The following is a 13,704-nucleotide window of genomic DNA, read 5'->3' as shown; positions in this document are numbered from 1 at the left end:
AGCATGGCCAAAAATAAATAAATAAATAAAATACATTAAAATAAAAAAGAAATGCCTTTAAAAAAAAGTAAAACTTTGCAGAACATTTCATGTTTTCATCCCTCTTTCCTCCTTGAAATTAGACTCTGGATTCCTCCTTCCTCTTAGACTTTGGATAGCCCAGAAATTGAGGTGTTGGGCTCTAGGAACATTAGTGACAGTTTATCTAGCACACATTTGTCCAAACGAAGAAGGGATTGTCATATCGCAAAAGGCCAAGATACTTAATCTAGTGGCCCCTTAGTTCCGCTGATGAACAAGTGATATAGCAGATATTTAGCTTTAGAAGATGACTTGTCAAAGTTTTCAATGCAGTTAAGTATGGCAAAGGGCTTTTTCAGTCTTGAGAAGAGACTAGAACTGGACAATAACAATGTAAATAACATTGACTCTTCCATGACTGTAACTTAGGAAGTATCTTACTAAAGTCATCTCAAACTAGCTTTACATCTTTGTGCAATAGGAAGAGGGAGAGGCAAAGTGATTTGCTTATGATCATGTAGTGAATGTCAATGATTGGAAGGCAAGCATCCCATAGTGATTTCCTGGCGGGATGATCACAGCCTGGGCAAACCAGGTACCCTTCGCTCCATCATTTTAAACTATTGAACTGTTTGTATCCATTCTTCAAATCCGCAAATGTGTCCTTTCCAGGCAGACATAAAGCATTTCAGCTGCTGCTGCTGTTGGGGTCAGGTCTTTAATCTTAGCATTTCCTCCTGGTTTTGGAAGCCATTGAGGCAATTTCTTATCCAGTGTTCACTTATGAACCCAGTGCTCTGCATAGGCCCTGTGCTACCCTCTCCACCCCACCCCACCCAGGATTTTGCAGAGATGAGGGCCTGTATCTTCACATTCTGTTCTATGGTACATGCCAAGGGCTGACCTCCAACCAAAGGTTTAAAAGATTATATTGTTTTAAAAACCAAATTCAAAGCTAAATGTTTTTCTGGCAGGATCCTACAAAGAGCCACTGAAGACCCCCAACAAAGGAAGTTTTGAAACAAATAACTCTGCTCTCCATTTTTGCAAGGCACCTCATGCACTGGATGGAGGCAAGAGGAAAACTGTTGCCTCAAAAGGCCAGGTAGGTAAAGAGAGAAAACTGAAGATCTCACATCTTGAGAAGCTCAGACAACTGAGTCCCAAATGTGAGGTAAGAGCTGGCTTAGCTGCTATGACAAATCAATAAGAAAATGACGGGTTCCTAATAGAAAAAAATGAGTCTGTGAAGGACATGAAAAGAGGCATTTCCAAAAAGAAATAGAATACCTGGCAAATACACAAAAAAGTGTTTAATTAGCATCAGTCAAAAAAGTGAAAATGAGACTAACCATCAAAAAGGTAAAGACTAAAAATAGAATAAAATTATACGTACTATGGTATGTTTCCTCTCAGCCAAAAGTTCTCTTGTACAATAATTTCCAAACTATTTGGAAAGTATGTGGTGACTTGGTCTGCCCTTTGGGGTCTCTCAGAATCAGTTTGACTCTTCGTCTATAAGATGGTCTTTTAAATATTTCCCTTACGTCTTTGTTGTTGTTGTTTTTTAGTTTCTCTACTAAGTTAATTTAATTCTTTTAAGTATCTTATTTATTATGGTTTTAAGATCATAGGAGTCTGCCCTAAATCCTTTGTGCACATTAAATATCAGTAGCACGTTTTTAGGTTTATCAAATCCCATGAAGAGCCTCTGAAGGAATCAATGTTTCATTTAGAAAACTGAACTAGGAATGTCATAAATTCCCAATTTAGGCAAAGTTACTCATTGAGTGTGTGCTTCCTGTGTTTGGCATATATATCTTGCTGGAGGAACAATAAAATATTGTGAATGTAAAATTTAATTATTTGAACTCATATGCAGTTGGAAACAAATGTTATTAGAGCAGGTCTTTTGCTGGGTGCTTATTGTTGGGTAAGGGTTTGGGGTGGGTGGATGGCCAAGGGGTTCTATTGAGGTAACTATGGGTGCTGTTGAGCTCATGCCCAGGCCTGGCTATTAACACCACTGTCCTTTCCACCCTCTGGTGCTGTTTGGAGTTTTTACTGCCCTGACCATCATGACTTCCCTTTTCCTTCCTCTTGTGCTGTCTGGTAACTCGTGGCAGCAAAGTTGGTGGCTCTGTCTGTGGGGTCACAATGGTGTTGGCAAGTTACTATTGTTATAGCAATTGTTATCCAGCCAGAACGTCAACCCAGCATCACTGAAGAACCTGGGCAGGGAATAAGGGAAGCCTTTTTACTACTTTATGTAGAGCATTTGTTGTCATGACTAATTGGAAGTCAAACATCAGCAAGAATGGTGCAGATATATAAAGTGAGGTCTTTTACCTTGACAGTAAAGGTGTGTCTTCATGTGGTCCTCAGAGATCATCTGGAGGGTGTTTCCACAATGAGACCTGCATAACTCTAGAGACTTCAGAATTCTCATATCCAGTCAGCTCTATGCCAAGTTGCTCATTAAAGTATTGGGTTGGCCAAAAAGTTCGTTTGGGTTTTTCCATCAGATCTTACAGGAAAACCCGAATGAACTTCTTGGCCAACCTGATAATAAGTGGATCTCACCTAGGGAAGAGTATCCCTGGGTATATCGAACAGAAGCACACTGTCTGGGCAATGCCTTGGTCCGCTTTGGGATAACTATGGGATTCTGAAGAAGTGAATCTGTGAAGAGTTACATTGAGCTACTGGCCAGCAGGTCATTGTAGGAATGTTATTTTATACCAGTGCTTCTCAAACGGGGGCTACTTTGCTCCCCAGGGGACATCTGACAAAGTCTGAAGACATTTTTGATGATCACAACCAGGGATAGGTATTTAGTAGACCACAATAATGCATTACCTGCCAATAGTTCTGAAGTTGTGAAACCCTGCTTTATAATTAATTGCTCTACTTTGAATACCTAAAAATCCATGATTCATTGACTGGCAATGCCTATTATGTGACACAATATCTGGGAAGAAAACCAAAATATCAAAATGATGCTCAGCAGAGAGACTTCTGTCTGAAGTATGGTGATCCAGTGATTAAATGTATTGTTGTGAAAGAGAAAAAAGAGAATCTTCTGTGTTTTAACTATTTACTATTATATTTCTAGAATAAGTACTTTTCTTTCCCCTTTTTACTAATTTGCCATCTGTTTTTGATTGAAGTTGGAAGTAAGAACATCAGGAGTGCTCTTTATATACTGGCCCAGAGAGATAGCAATCAGATTTTTGTGCTCATGGAGATTTAGGCAATTTACTTAAGCTCTCTCTGACTTGATATTCCCATTTCTCATGGGTAAAGGTGTTAGTGGAAAAGGACCTTTAAGATAATAAGTTTAATCCCAACATATTACAGATGAGGAAAATTGAGGTCCAGAGAAAATCTCAGTAACAGACTGAGAGACCATCTCTGGGTTGAATGTTGAGAGGCCCCCCTTGAAATAAATCTTTCTTGGGGAAAGCATTCTTACTAATACTCAACTTTATTGTTTTGAGGAGGTCTTTTAATTTCAGAGAGTACTAGAAATACGACATTTCAGTTCTTGAAGGCTTTGATGATGTCACTGGCATATGGTTGGTTTGTGGGCTAAAAGGATTTTTAGGCCAGAAGAATAAAAGAGGATTTTATTGTAGCTGAGTGATACCCTCCCTCTGGAGTTGTTGGGGAGATTAGAAATAATATAGCAGTAAAACTCTCAGCACTGTGTTTATTACACAGTGGTTAGCTAATAAATAATGGCAATTATTCTAGTGTTGGTTTCAGTAATGTGTAGTCTTTGAACTTTGTAGTGAATTAGCAGTTTTAATTCTATACCATGCAACACATCTGAGATTACACATATGTTTCTGAACAAGTAATCTCTTTGTGTTTGTTTTCAGAAATGCTTAAACCAGCTATTATCGACCCAGAAAGTGGCTCAGCAGGTTAATGGGAAAATGCAGCTCTGCGAGCAATCCCAATGCATTTGGAAAGGTATGGGCCAAAGATTTTCTGTTTGTCCTTCTTTCCTACCCTCCTATCTCCCTGCCTCCTTCATTTCTTCCTTATCGTAAAATATTTTATTTTTATATTTATTAGAACAAACTCAACATAATTGTAAAATGTAGAGAATTCTCGTGATCCTCTGTCTTAACCATCCCTACCACCACTTCCCATTTCCCAGAGGCAACCACCCTTAGCTCTTCCAGCTATGCCCCCTGGTATTTACATCTATGTTCTAAATAATATTTGTAAACTGCTATTTTTTTTTTTTTTTACAATTTTAGACTTTATCACAACTTTCTAGCATAGTAAGAACTTAGCTCTCCTCCTGTTTCATTCACCTCCCTCAGTCTATTTATATTACACTTTTAAAGAGTAAAATTAGTATTTAACATTTACATCATATTACTATAAAACTATTATTTCCTGTCAAGCCAAATAGTATACTATAACTATGCCTCTTTTCTAGTATAACCTTTTTTTCCCCTAGAATTAAAAAGTTGCTTTATTTTTTCATTTATTAGATACCTGTGAAACTATGACTGTTTTCCCTAAATGCTCCCATGTTTTGTTCCACAGCCATCAATAACATTTTCCACGTACCCACCCACATCAGTTCTTGTTTTCCTTGGTGGCCTCCTACCCAGAGCCTGCTGAACACGCTGCTCTCTTGGCCAGTCCCACAGCTGTGATTCTGGGACTTCTCTTCTCTGATGTTAGATCTGCTATTTCCTGGCAGCCATGTTGTGCTCTTTCTGGGTTTGCTGGTCTGAAAATGTGCTTACTCTACTTTTACACTTGATTCATAGTTTGGCTGGCTACAGATTCTAGCTTCACTCAGAATTTTGTGAAAAAAGGCATTGCTTTATTGTTTTCTAGCATCCACTGTTGCTGCTGAGAAGTTATATGATGTTGTGACTTCCTGTCCTTTGTATGCCACCTGCTTTTTCTCTCTGAATGCACATAGAAAAATCTCTTATCATTAGTGTTTTAAAATTTCATGATGATAAAGCTTCGTGTAGATTAAAAAAAAACAAACCTCATTATAACTGACAAGCCCACTGGTGGATCTTTTCAATCTTGGAGACCCATGTCTTTTAATTCTTGGAAAGTTTTTTGAAATATTCTTTAGTAATTTCTTCACCTTTGTTTCTTTTTTCTTTCTTTCTGAAATGTTGACCATAATTGTTGGTCCTTCTGGATTAGTTCTCTTATTTTTTTCTATTCTATTTTTCATCTCACTTTTTCTTCTACTTTGTAGGTGGTTACCTCATTCTGTCCACTAGCCTTGCGATTAAATTTTTTATTTTGGCTATCCTAGTTTTAATTTTAAAGTTTCTTAGACACTGTCAGGCCTCTCTTTCTCTCTCTTTCGCTCTCTCTCTCTCCCCTATACCCCTTCCTCCCTCCCTCCCTCTCTTCCTTCCTTCCTTCCTTCCTTCCTTCCTTCCTTCCTTCCTTCCTTCCTTCCTTCTCTCTTTCTCTCTTTCCAGCATCCTGTTCATGCTTCATGTATATACTATTTTCTCTTATTTCTCTGAAAAAATTTCACATACAGTTTTGGAAGGATTGCTGTTCTTCATGAATTGTCTTTCTTTGCTTAGCTCCTCCCGCAGTAGTTTTGGTTTCCCTCTTTCAGTGTGAAGAAAGCTTCAGTGAAGCTTCCTGAAATGTGTGGTGTTCTGGAAATAGTACTAAGGTAAAGAGCTGTGACCTGCCAAATTCACTATGACAATTTTCACTCTATCTGTTTTTGCTGGTGCTCTTGAGTTAAGAGGTTGTCATTTTTTGGGTTTATTCAGGGAGTAAACATCTGATTTCTTTTGACATGTGCACGTGTGTGTATGTACAGGGTATTTGTGTGTGTGTGTGTGTGTGTGTGAACTTGACAGTCTTATAACCAAACTCATCTCATTCTAAACCTTCCCTGTGCCTCTGAGCCCTGACCCCTTGTGGGGTTTCTGCAAGACAAATCAGCTTGCTTCTCTTCACCATGCCCCCTCTACAGGCACTTGAGGGTCATTTCTTATGTTCCTCCTGGTTAGTTATCAAACCTTTATCCATTTTGCAGAAAATTACTGTAATGTCTTCTTACTGCTATTTCACTCCCATACTTTGTTCTTATATCTTCACACCTTAAAAAAGTCATTTGCTGTCATTCTAGTGAGGTTGAAAATAGGAGGCAGAGGAAATACACTTATGTGGCCATTCTTCTGACTTGACCTGCAAGTCTGTTGCTCTGCTTTAGAAAGATGACTTTGGTGGCAGCACTGAGGAAGATTTGAAGGCACGGGCTGTTGGAAGCAGAGTCTGATTGAAAGGAATGTTCTATGAAGGGCTCTGTTCTTAATTCTTTTAAGGGGAGTTAAAGTGTGAAACAGATTCCACATAAGCCAGGTAACTACTCTTAGGCAAGTGGATCACTGGGACAAATTTTATCCAGGTGCTGTGCATATAAAGTATTTCTTCATGCCTCACCCATATTTGCTAAGACTCTGAAACCTCACAGTAGGCACCTCCTGTGACTTGTAAGTATACCTATTGGGGCCAAAGCTGGTAGAAATCTTTGGGTGGTGATGTCATGTGTGCATCAGGGCGACTCTGCAGCCATGCAGTGGGGAGATATTGCTACTGTGGCAGTTTCTAGAAGGTCCTCCTTCCATGCTGCATTTAGTGCCCCCAAAGTCAAATTTACCCTGTGCCCCACGTGTTCTCCTTCCTACTTCCTCTTTCCATCTTGGAAGTCTTTGTGTCATTCATGAGATTGTTATCATGGTTGGAAAATAATTGATTAGGAGCCTAGCTCTGTGAGAGAAACTTAAGAGAACTAGTGGTTCAACTCATAAATGCCAGGGAAACTTGCCTGTTAAATTTCCCTCTGGGATAAGATAACTTTGTGCATGTGTATTTTTCATGCCTCTGTTTCCCAGCAGTATAAAAGGGACAAAAACGGAGTTAGATGCCTAAAAATAGGCACAAAAAGGTTAAGGCCTGCTGAATATTCTTTTGGGAGGTTTGGGAATGTACAGTTGGATGAATGAGTGAAACTTATCCTTTACTTCTTTATCCTTTTCCTTAGAGTTATAATTTCTTAAAAGCAAAATAAAATATCTGGGGACACGTCTTACCTTAGCTCTCCCATTTCTTCTGATCTGATCAGCAACAAGTTTGTGTTTCTGTAACATGCTGAAGATTTGATGTAGAATAGAAATTGTATATTCTATAAAGGCAGAGAGAATGTACCTGTATTATTTTGTTATCCTAAGAGATCTATCTCTATGTATCTATGTATCTATCTATCTATCTGTCTACAATCTATCCATCCATCCATCCTATTCTTTAGAGAAGTTTTGAGTTCACAAAAAAATTGAACGGAAAATACAGAGAGTTCTCCTATATCCCCTGCCCCAACACATGCACAACTTCCCCCGCTACCAACATCCCACACTAGAATAGTACATTTGTTATCATCGATGAACATACATTGACACACTGTTATCGCCCAAAGCCCATAGTTTACATTAGGGTTCACTCTTGATGTTGTGTATTCTGTGGATTTTGACCAATGTGTAATGACATGTAGCCACCGTTATAACAGCACATAGAGTAGTTTCACTGTTCTAAAAATCCTTTGTACTTCACCTATTCATCTCTCCCTCCTCCTCTAACCCTGGCAAACTTTTCACTGTATCCATAGTTTTGCCTTTCCTAGAATGTCATTTAATTGGAATCATACAGTGTGTAGCCTTTTCAGATTGGCTTCTTTCATTTAGTAATATGCATTTAAGTGTCCTCCATGTCTTCTCATGGCTTCATAGCTCATTTCTTTTTAGCGCTAAATGATATTCTATTGTCTGGATGTACCACAGTTTATTTATCCATTCACCTACTCAAAGACATCTTGGTTGCTTCCAAGTTTTGGCAATTATGAATAAAGCTGCTATAAACATCTGTGTGAAGGTTTCTCTGTGGACATAAGCTTTCTACTCACTTGGGTAAATACCAAGGAGTGTGTTTGCTGGATTGTATGATAAGAGCATATTTAGTTTCATATGAAACCGCCAAACTGTCTTCCAAAGTGGCTGTACCATTTTGCATTCCCACCAGCAATGAATGAAAGCTCCTGTTGTTCCACATCCTTGCCAGAATTTGGTGTTTGTCAGTGTTTTGGATTTTGGCCATTCTAACAGATGTGCAGTGGTGTCTCATTATTGTTTTAACTTGCAATTCTCTAATGAAATATGATGTTGAACATATTTTCTTATGCTTATTTGCCATCTTCTTTGGTGAGGTGTCCAGATCTTTTGCCCATTTTTAAATTGAGTTTTTTGTTTTCTTATTGTTGAGGTTTAAGAGTTTCTTTGTATGTTTTGGATAACAGTCCTTTATCACATATGTTTTTTTTTCTCAGTCTGTGGTTTATTTTTTCTCAGTCTGTGGTTTATCTTCTCATTCTTTAGACATGTCTTTTGCAGAGCAGAAGTTTCTAATTTTAATGAAGTCCAGCATATCAGTGATTTCTTTCATGGATCATGCTTTTGGTGTTGTATTTAAAAAGTCACTGCCAGGGAATTCCCTGGTGGTCCAGTTGAATTAGGACTCAGTGCTTTCACTGCCATGGGCCCGGGTTCAATCCCTGGTCGGGGAACTAAGATCCTGTAAGCTGTGTGGTGTGGCCGAAAAAAAAAAAAAAAAAAAAAAAAGTCACTGCCAAAACCAAGGACATCTAGATTTTCTCCTGTGTTATTTTCTAGGAGTTTTATAGCTTTGTGTTTTACTTTTAGGTCCACGATCCATTGTGAGTTAATTTTTGAGAAGGGTATAAGGTCTGTGTTTAGATACATTTTTTAAAATTGAAGTATAGTTGATTTACAACATTGTGTTAGCTTCAGGTGTACAGCAAAGTGATTTATGTTTTTTTTCCAGATTGCGTGTGGATGTCCAGTTGTTCCAACACCATTTGTTGAAAAAACTGACTTTTCTCCATTGTATTGCCTTTGCTCCTTTGTCAAAGATCCGTTGACTATATTTGTGGGGCTCTATTTCTGGGCTCTCTATTCTGTTCCATTGATCTATTTGTCTGTTCTTTTGCCAATACTACACTGTCTTGATTATTGTAGCTTTTTAGTGAGTCTTAAAGTCAGATAGTGTAGGTCCTTCAGCTTGGTTCTTCTCCTTCAACATTGTGTTGACTTTTCTCCATATACACTTTAAAATCAGCTTGTCAGTGTCCACAAAATAACTTGTTGGGATTTTAACTGGTATAGCACTGAATCAATAAATCAAGGTGGAAAGAGCTAACATGTTGATAATACTGAGTCTTTTTATCCATGTACATGGAATATGTCTTCATTTATTTAGCTTTTCTTTGATTAGAGTTTTGTAGTTTTCCTCACATAGATCTTGTACATATTTTGTTAGATTTATACCTAAGTTTTTCATTTTTGAGATACTTATATAAATGGTATTGTGCTTTTAATTTTAAATTCCAATTGCTTATTGCTGGTATATAAGAAAGCAGTTGACTTTTGTATATTAATCTTATATCTTTCTATAATCACTCATTAGTTCCAGGAGTTTTTTGTTGATTCTTTGGGTATTGCTTTTTTTTTTTTTTTAATATAGAACATTATGTTAGCTTCAGGTGTGCAATGTAATGATATATTTGTATATATTGCAAAATGATCACCACAATAAGTTTAGTTTACAACTGTCACCAGATATAGTTACAGAATTTTTTTCTTGTGTTGAGAACTTTTAAGATCTACTTTTTAAGCAACTTTCAAAGATGCCATACATGCTTTACATTAAATTCTCATGACTTATTTATTTTGTAACTGGAAGTTTGTACTTGATTTTTTTTTTGAACCTTTATCAGCAGTGCTTGAGTATGTATTTCTAGTAACCTTGTAGTTCTGCCCACAACTGCAGGTTTTCATAGTTAACGTTGTGACTATGAGTAACAATCTGGCTTCTTGGTATAGCATTGTGAAGCTCTCATTCTTTTATCAGAAGCCATGTGGTCGTAGGACCACAAGTTACCTGGGTGGGCTCATTTCCTGTTGATCATGTCATTCTCAGTTTGATTACAAGCCAAGTGGTTGGAAAGATGAAAAGACAGTGGCTTGTGGTTTAGACTTAGTGGGGTCATTTGATGAGAAGTAAAACTGAGCACAAGATATAACCTTGAATTCAGATAGTCATGGGTAACACTAGCCAAAAGTAACTCTGTGTGCTCTGGTACAGAAACAGTGAGAGAAAGAGCCAAAATCAATGACTCAACAGTCTTATTGACAAAGACTCAGAGTAGGGCTTAGGTCTATTAGATAATTGTTGATGTTATAGATACATGCATATGTGAACATTACTTTGGTTTTAAAATCTCAAGTGACAGAATAAATATTCAAAGCATGATGTAGTGTCTCTGTGTGCTCCCCACAAAATCTGTCATTACATTTAGGCCTGGTATTCATGTGCTTTTTATTAGAAAATGTCATTGAATATTTTTTTAAAAATTGTTTAAATTAATACTGAAGTCTTTTTCTTCCTTTCCTCCCCCTGCAACTTATAATTCAATTTTATCATGATGACCACTTTGTTTTACACCCCCTTATCTCTTAATACCTGCAAGGATAAAGATTTTGTTTTCAGGATTACAGTGTAGAGCTGTTCATTTCTTGTAGGCTGCAGTGATGGAGTCAGAGATGAATACTTCCACATTCAAAGGTTCAGTGATATAAACTATTCCATACTCCAACCAGAGGTGAAGATTCATCTTACCGCTCTTCGAAATGACTATTGTAAGTTATTGCTTAGATCATGAATTGAAAAGTTGAAATGACAAAATGTATTCTGTGCTCTGGCATAAACTTGAAATTTGATTCTGGAAGAACCAGATGGCCTTGTGCCTCATGCTTAAATGGTGTACCATCCAAATATGGTTAATATAGTGGTTTTTTCATTGTGGAATTTTCATGTTCAGGAATGGGTATTGTTGGTCTTGGTGAGGCACAAGAACTACACATTACGTTTTACTGTGTTAGAATGAAGTGTATAAATGGTGGCCTATTCTTTTTCTTATCTTTTATTTATTTATTTACACTCACTACTTTTATTTTTTATTTAAAAAATTTTTATTGGAGTATAGTTGATTTACTATGTTGTGTTAGTTTCAGGTATACAGCAAAGTGAATCTGTTATACATACACATATATCCACTCTTTTTGCTTATATTTTAAACATGGATAAATCTTATCAAACAACCACATTGGCTCTTTGTCTCTAGCTTCTTCTTATGTCACTAGCTTGTGATCTAGTTGGGAAGATGGGACTAACCCACATTGACCTGCTACCAACATGCCAATGTAGAGTATAAATAATAAATTGTGGGGTTTAAGGAGTTATAAGGACTGTAAGTAGTTTGCTGATCTTTGGATTTGTCCAGAAAGGCTTTGTGGAGACACTCAGACTTGAGATGGGTCTTAAAAGATGGGTAGGACTTGGAGGAGTGGAAGAGAGAAGATAGAGCATTTGCAGTGGTGTTAGCAGCATGAACAAAGGCAGGATGTTGGTAATTCATGGTAATTAATGGCAATGAAGAGGATACACTGGGGACTGGTGAATAGGAGGTGGATGCAGATTATGGATATATTTCAAATCCTGATGTAGATTTTTAGATTTGTTGTGGGAATTCTCAACTAGGAGAAATATCAAAGGAAAATTCATGGCAGAGTATGCAGAATGCATTTAGCAGGAGAGCTACCAAAAAGTAAGGGACTGTTTTCTCTCCATGAAGAAAACTATATGGGAAGAGGGACAAGTTTAAGATTATTCCACGTTTTGAAGCAGGGGAAGGATGGTGTCACTGAGAAGACAAGTTAGCAGGAGAAGTCGTGTGAGGAGGGAAGATTATTCTTGCAATATTACACTTGAGGAGACAGTGAGATATACAAGCATTTCTGGCAGGTTATTAGAAATGAGGTTTGTAGTTGAAAGAGGGGAAAGGCTAGAGTGTAGGTCAGATGAGTATGATTGAAGCTGAGAGCCCTAGTGAGCTCTCCTGGTGAGGGAGAAAGGAGCAGAGGGAAGAGGTCTGCTTCTGGGGAGCATTCACAGAGAGGAATGAGCAGCAAAAAGCAAAATCATTAAAGGGAGCAGTTCTCCTACCATTCTCCTCCTATACCTCCTTCTCTAAGAGAATTTATTGCCATGACTAATGAAAATTGAAGAATTCATTTCAAGAGATGTTTAAAAAGCACAACACTCATATTAAAAAAAAGCAAACAAAAACCTTTTGTCCCTACTTCCCCTTCAGGCCATAACCCCTTTTGTGTCCTCCCTTTGACAGCAAAACTTGTCAAAAGATGTCTATATTCACAATTTCTTATTTCTTTCCCCATTGTCTTTGAATCCGCTTTAGTCAGTTCTTAACTCTCACCATTCCATTGAAACTGCTCTTCCAAACATCACCCAAAACTCTTCATTGCTAAATCCAGCAGTCACTTCTTGGAGCTGATTTACTTAACTCTATCAGCCACGTTGGAGACAGTTGGTCACTCCCTCCTGCTTGATATCCCACTGTCTTGGTTTGCCTCCTAGTTTTCTGTTCACTCTTTCTTAGTCTTTTTTTGCTGGTTTCTCTTCCTCTTCTATCTCTCTGCCTCCTAAAATTTGGAATGCACCAAGTCTCATTCCTTGGGCATCTTTTCTTTTTGACTTCTACTCTATTTTAGTTGATCTATTGGCTTTCTGGCTATATCTCCTTGTATTATGTTTTTAATTGTAGCTCTAGGGATTGCAATGCAATCTAAACTTTCTCAGTCTACTTAGAATTACTGTTGCATATTTCACACAGTATGTAAAAATCTTGCAGTCACATATGTCTCCCCAGCCCCCAACTTTTTTGGGAGAGTTGCTTTAGTTGTCTATGTTTTAAATCTACAGGCATTGAAAACTCCACCATCGTTAAGTTTTACTTTAAAAAGCCATACGTATTTGTGTTTTAAATATTTTAAGAGAGAAAAAATTGTCCTTTATATTTACCCAAATATTTACCAATTACAACATTCTCCTTCATTCCTGAAGATCCAAATTTCCTTCTTATATAATTTCCTTTCAGTCAAAAGCTTCTGTTAGTATTTCCTGCAGATCAGGTCTGTTGGTAAAGACCTCTCTTACCCTTATCATGATATTTTGGCTTGATGTAGAATTCCGGGTTGCCAGATGTATTTTTTCAGCACTTTAAAGATGTTCAACTGAATTCTGGCCTCTGTGGTTTCTGGTGAGAACTCATTTGAAACCTTGCTCTCTTGCTTCCAAGACCTGACTCCAATTACACATATGTTAGATCTGTGGATATTATCCCACAAATCCCTGAGGTTCTGTCCATTTCTTTAAAATTTTTTTCCCTCCATGTTCTTTATTTTTTATTTTATTTTATTAATTAATTTTTTAACGTTTTTATTGGAGAATAACTGCTTTACAATGGTGTGTTAGTTTCTGCTTTATAACAAAGTGAATCAGTTATACATATACATATATCCCCATATCTCTTCCCTCTTGCATCTCCCTCCCTCCCACCCTCCCTATCCCACCCTTCTAGCTGGTCACAAAGCACCGAGCTGATCTCCCTGTGCTATGCGACTGCTTCCCACTAGCTATCTATTTTACATTTCCTCCATGTTCTTTAGATTGGGT

General features: G+C 37.6%; 1 protein-coding gene across 1 annotated transcript in view; it reads left to right on the top strand.

Annotated features, from left to right (window-relative positions):
* Positions 1 to 13,704, top strand: part of CDC20B (cell division cycle 20B) — a 62,276-nt gene that overhangs the window by 28,014 nt on the left and 20,558 nt on the right. The window contains exons 4-6 of the mRNA XM_061187792.1: positions 996 to 1,126; positions 3,906 to 3,999; positions 10,692 to 10,808. Of these exons, the coding sequence (XP_061043775.1) occupies positions 996 to 1,126; positions 3,906 to 3,999; positions 10,692 to 10,808 (342 nt within the window). The remainder of the gene's footprint in view (positions 1 to 995; positions 1,127 to 3,905; positions 4,000 to 10,691; positions 10,809 to 13,704) is intronic.

Source organism: Eubalaena glacialis, chromosome 4 (genome assembly GCF_028564815.1).
Source record: "Eubalaena glacialis isolate mEubGla1 chromosome 4, mEubGla1.1.hap2.+ XY, whole genome shotgun sequence".
In the NCBI taxonomy this organism is placed as follows: domain Eukaryota; kingdom Metazoa; phylum Chordata; class Mammalia; order Artiodactyla; family Balaenidae; genus Eubalaena; species Eubalaena glacialis.
Note: the sequence above shows the minus strand (reverse complement) of the source record. Positions and strands in the feature narration are given on the sequence as shown.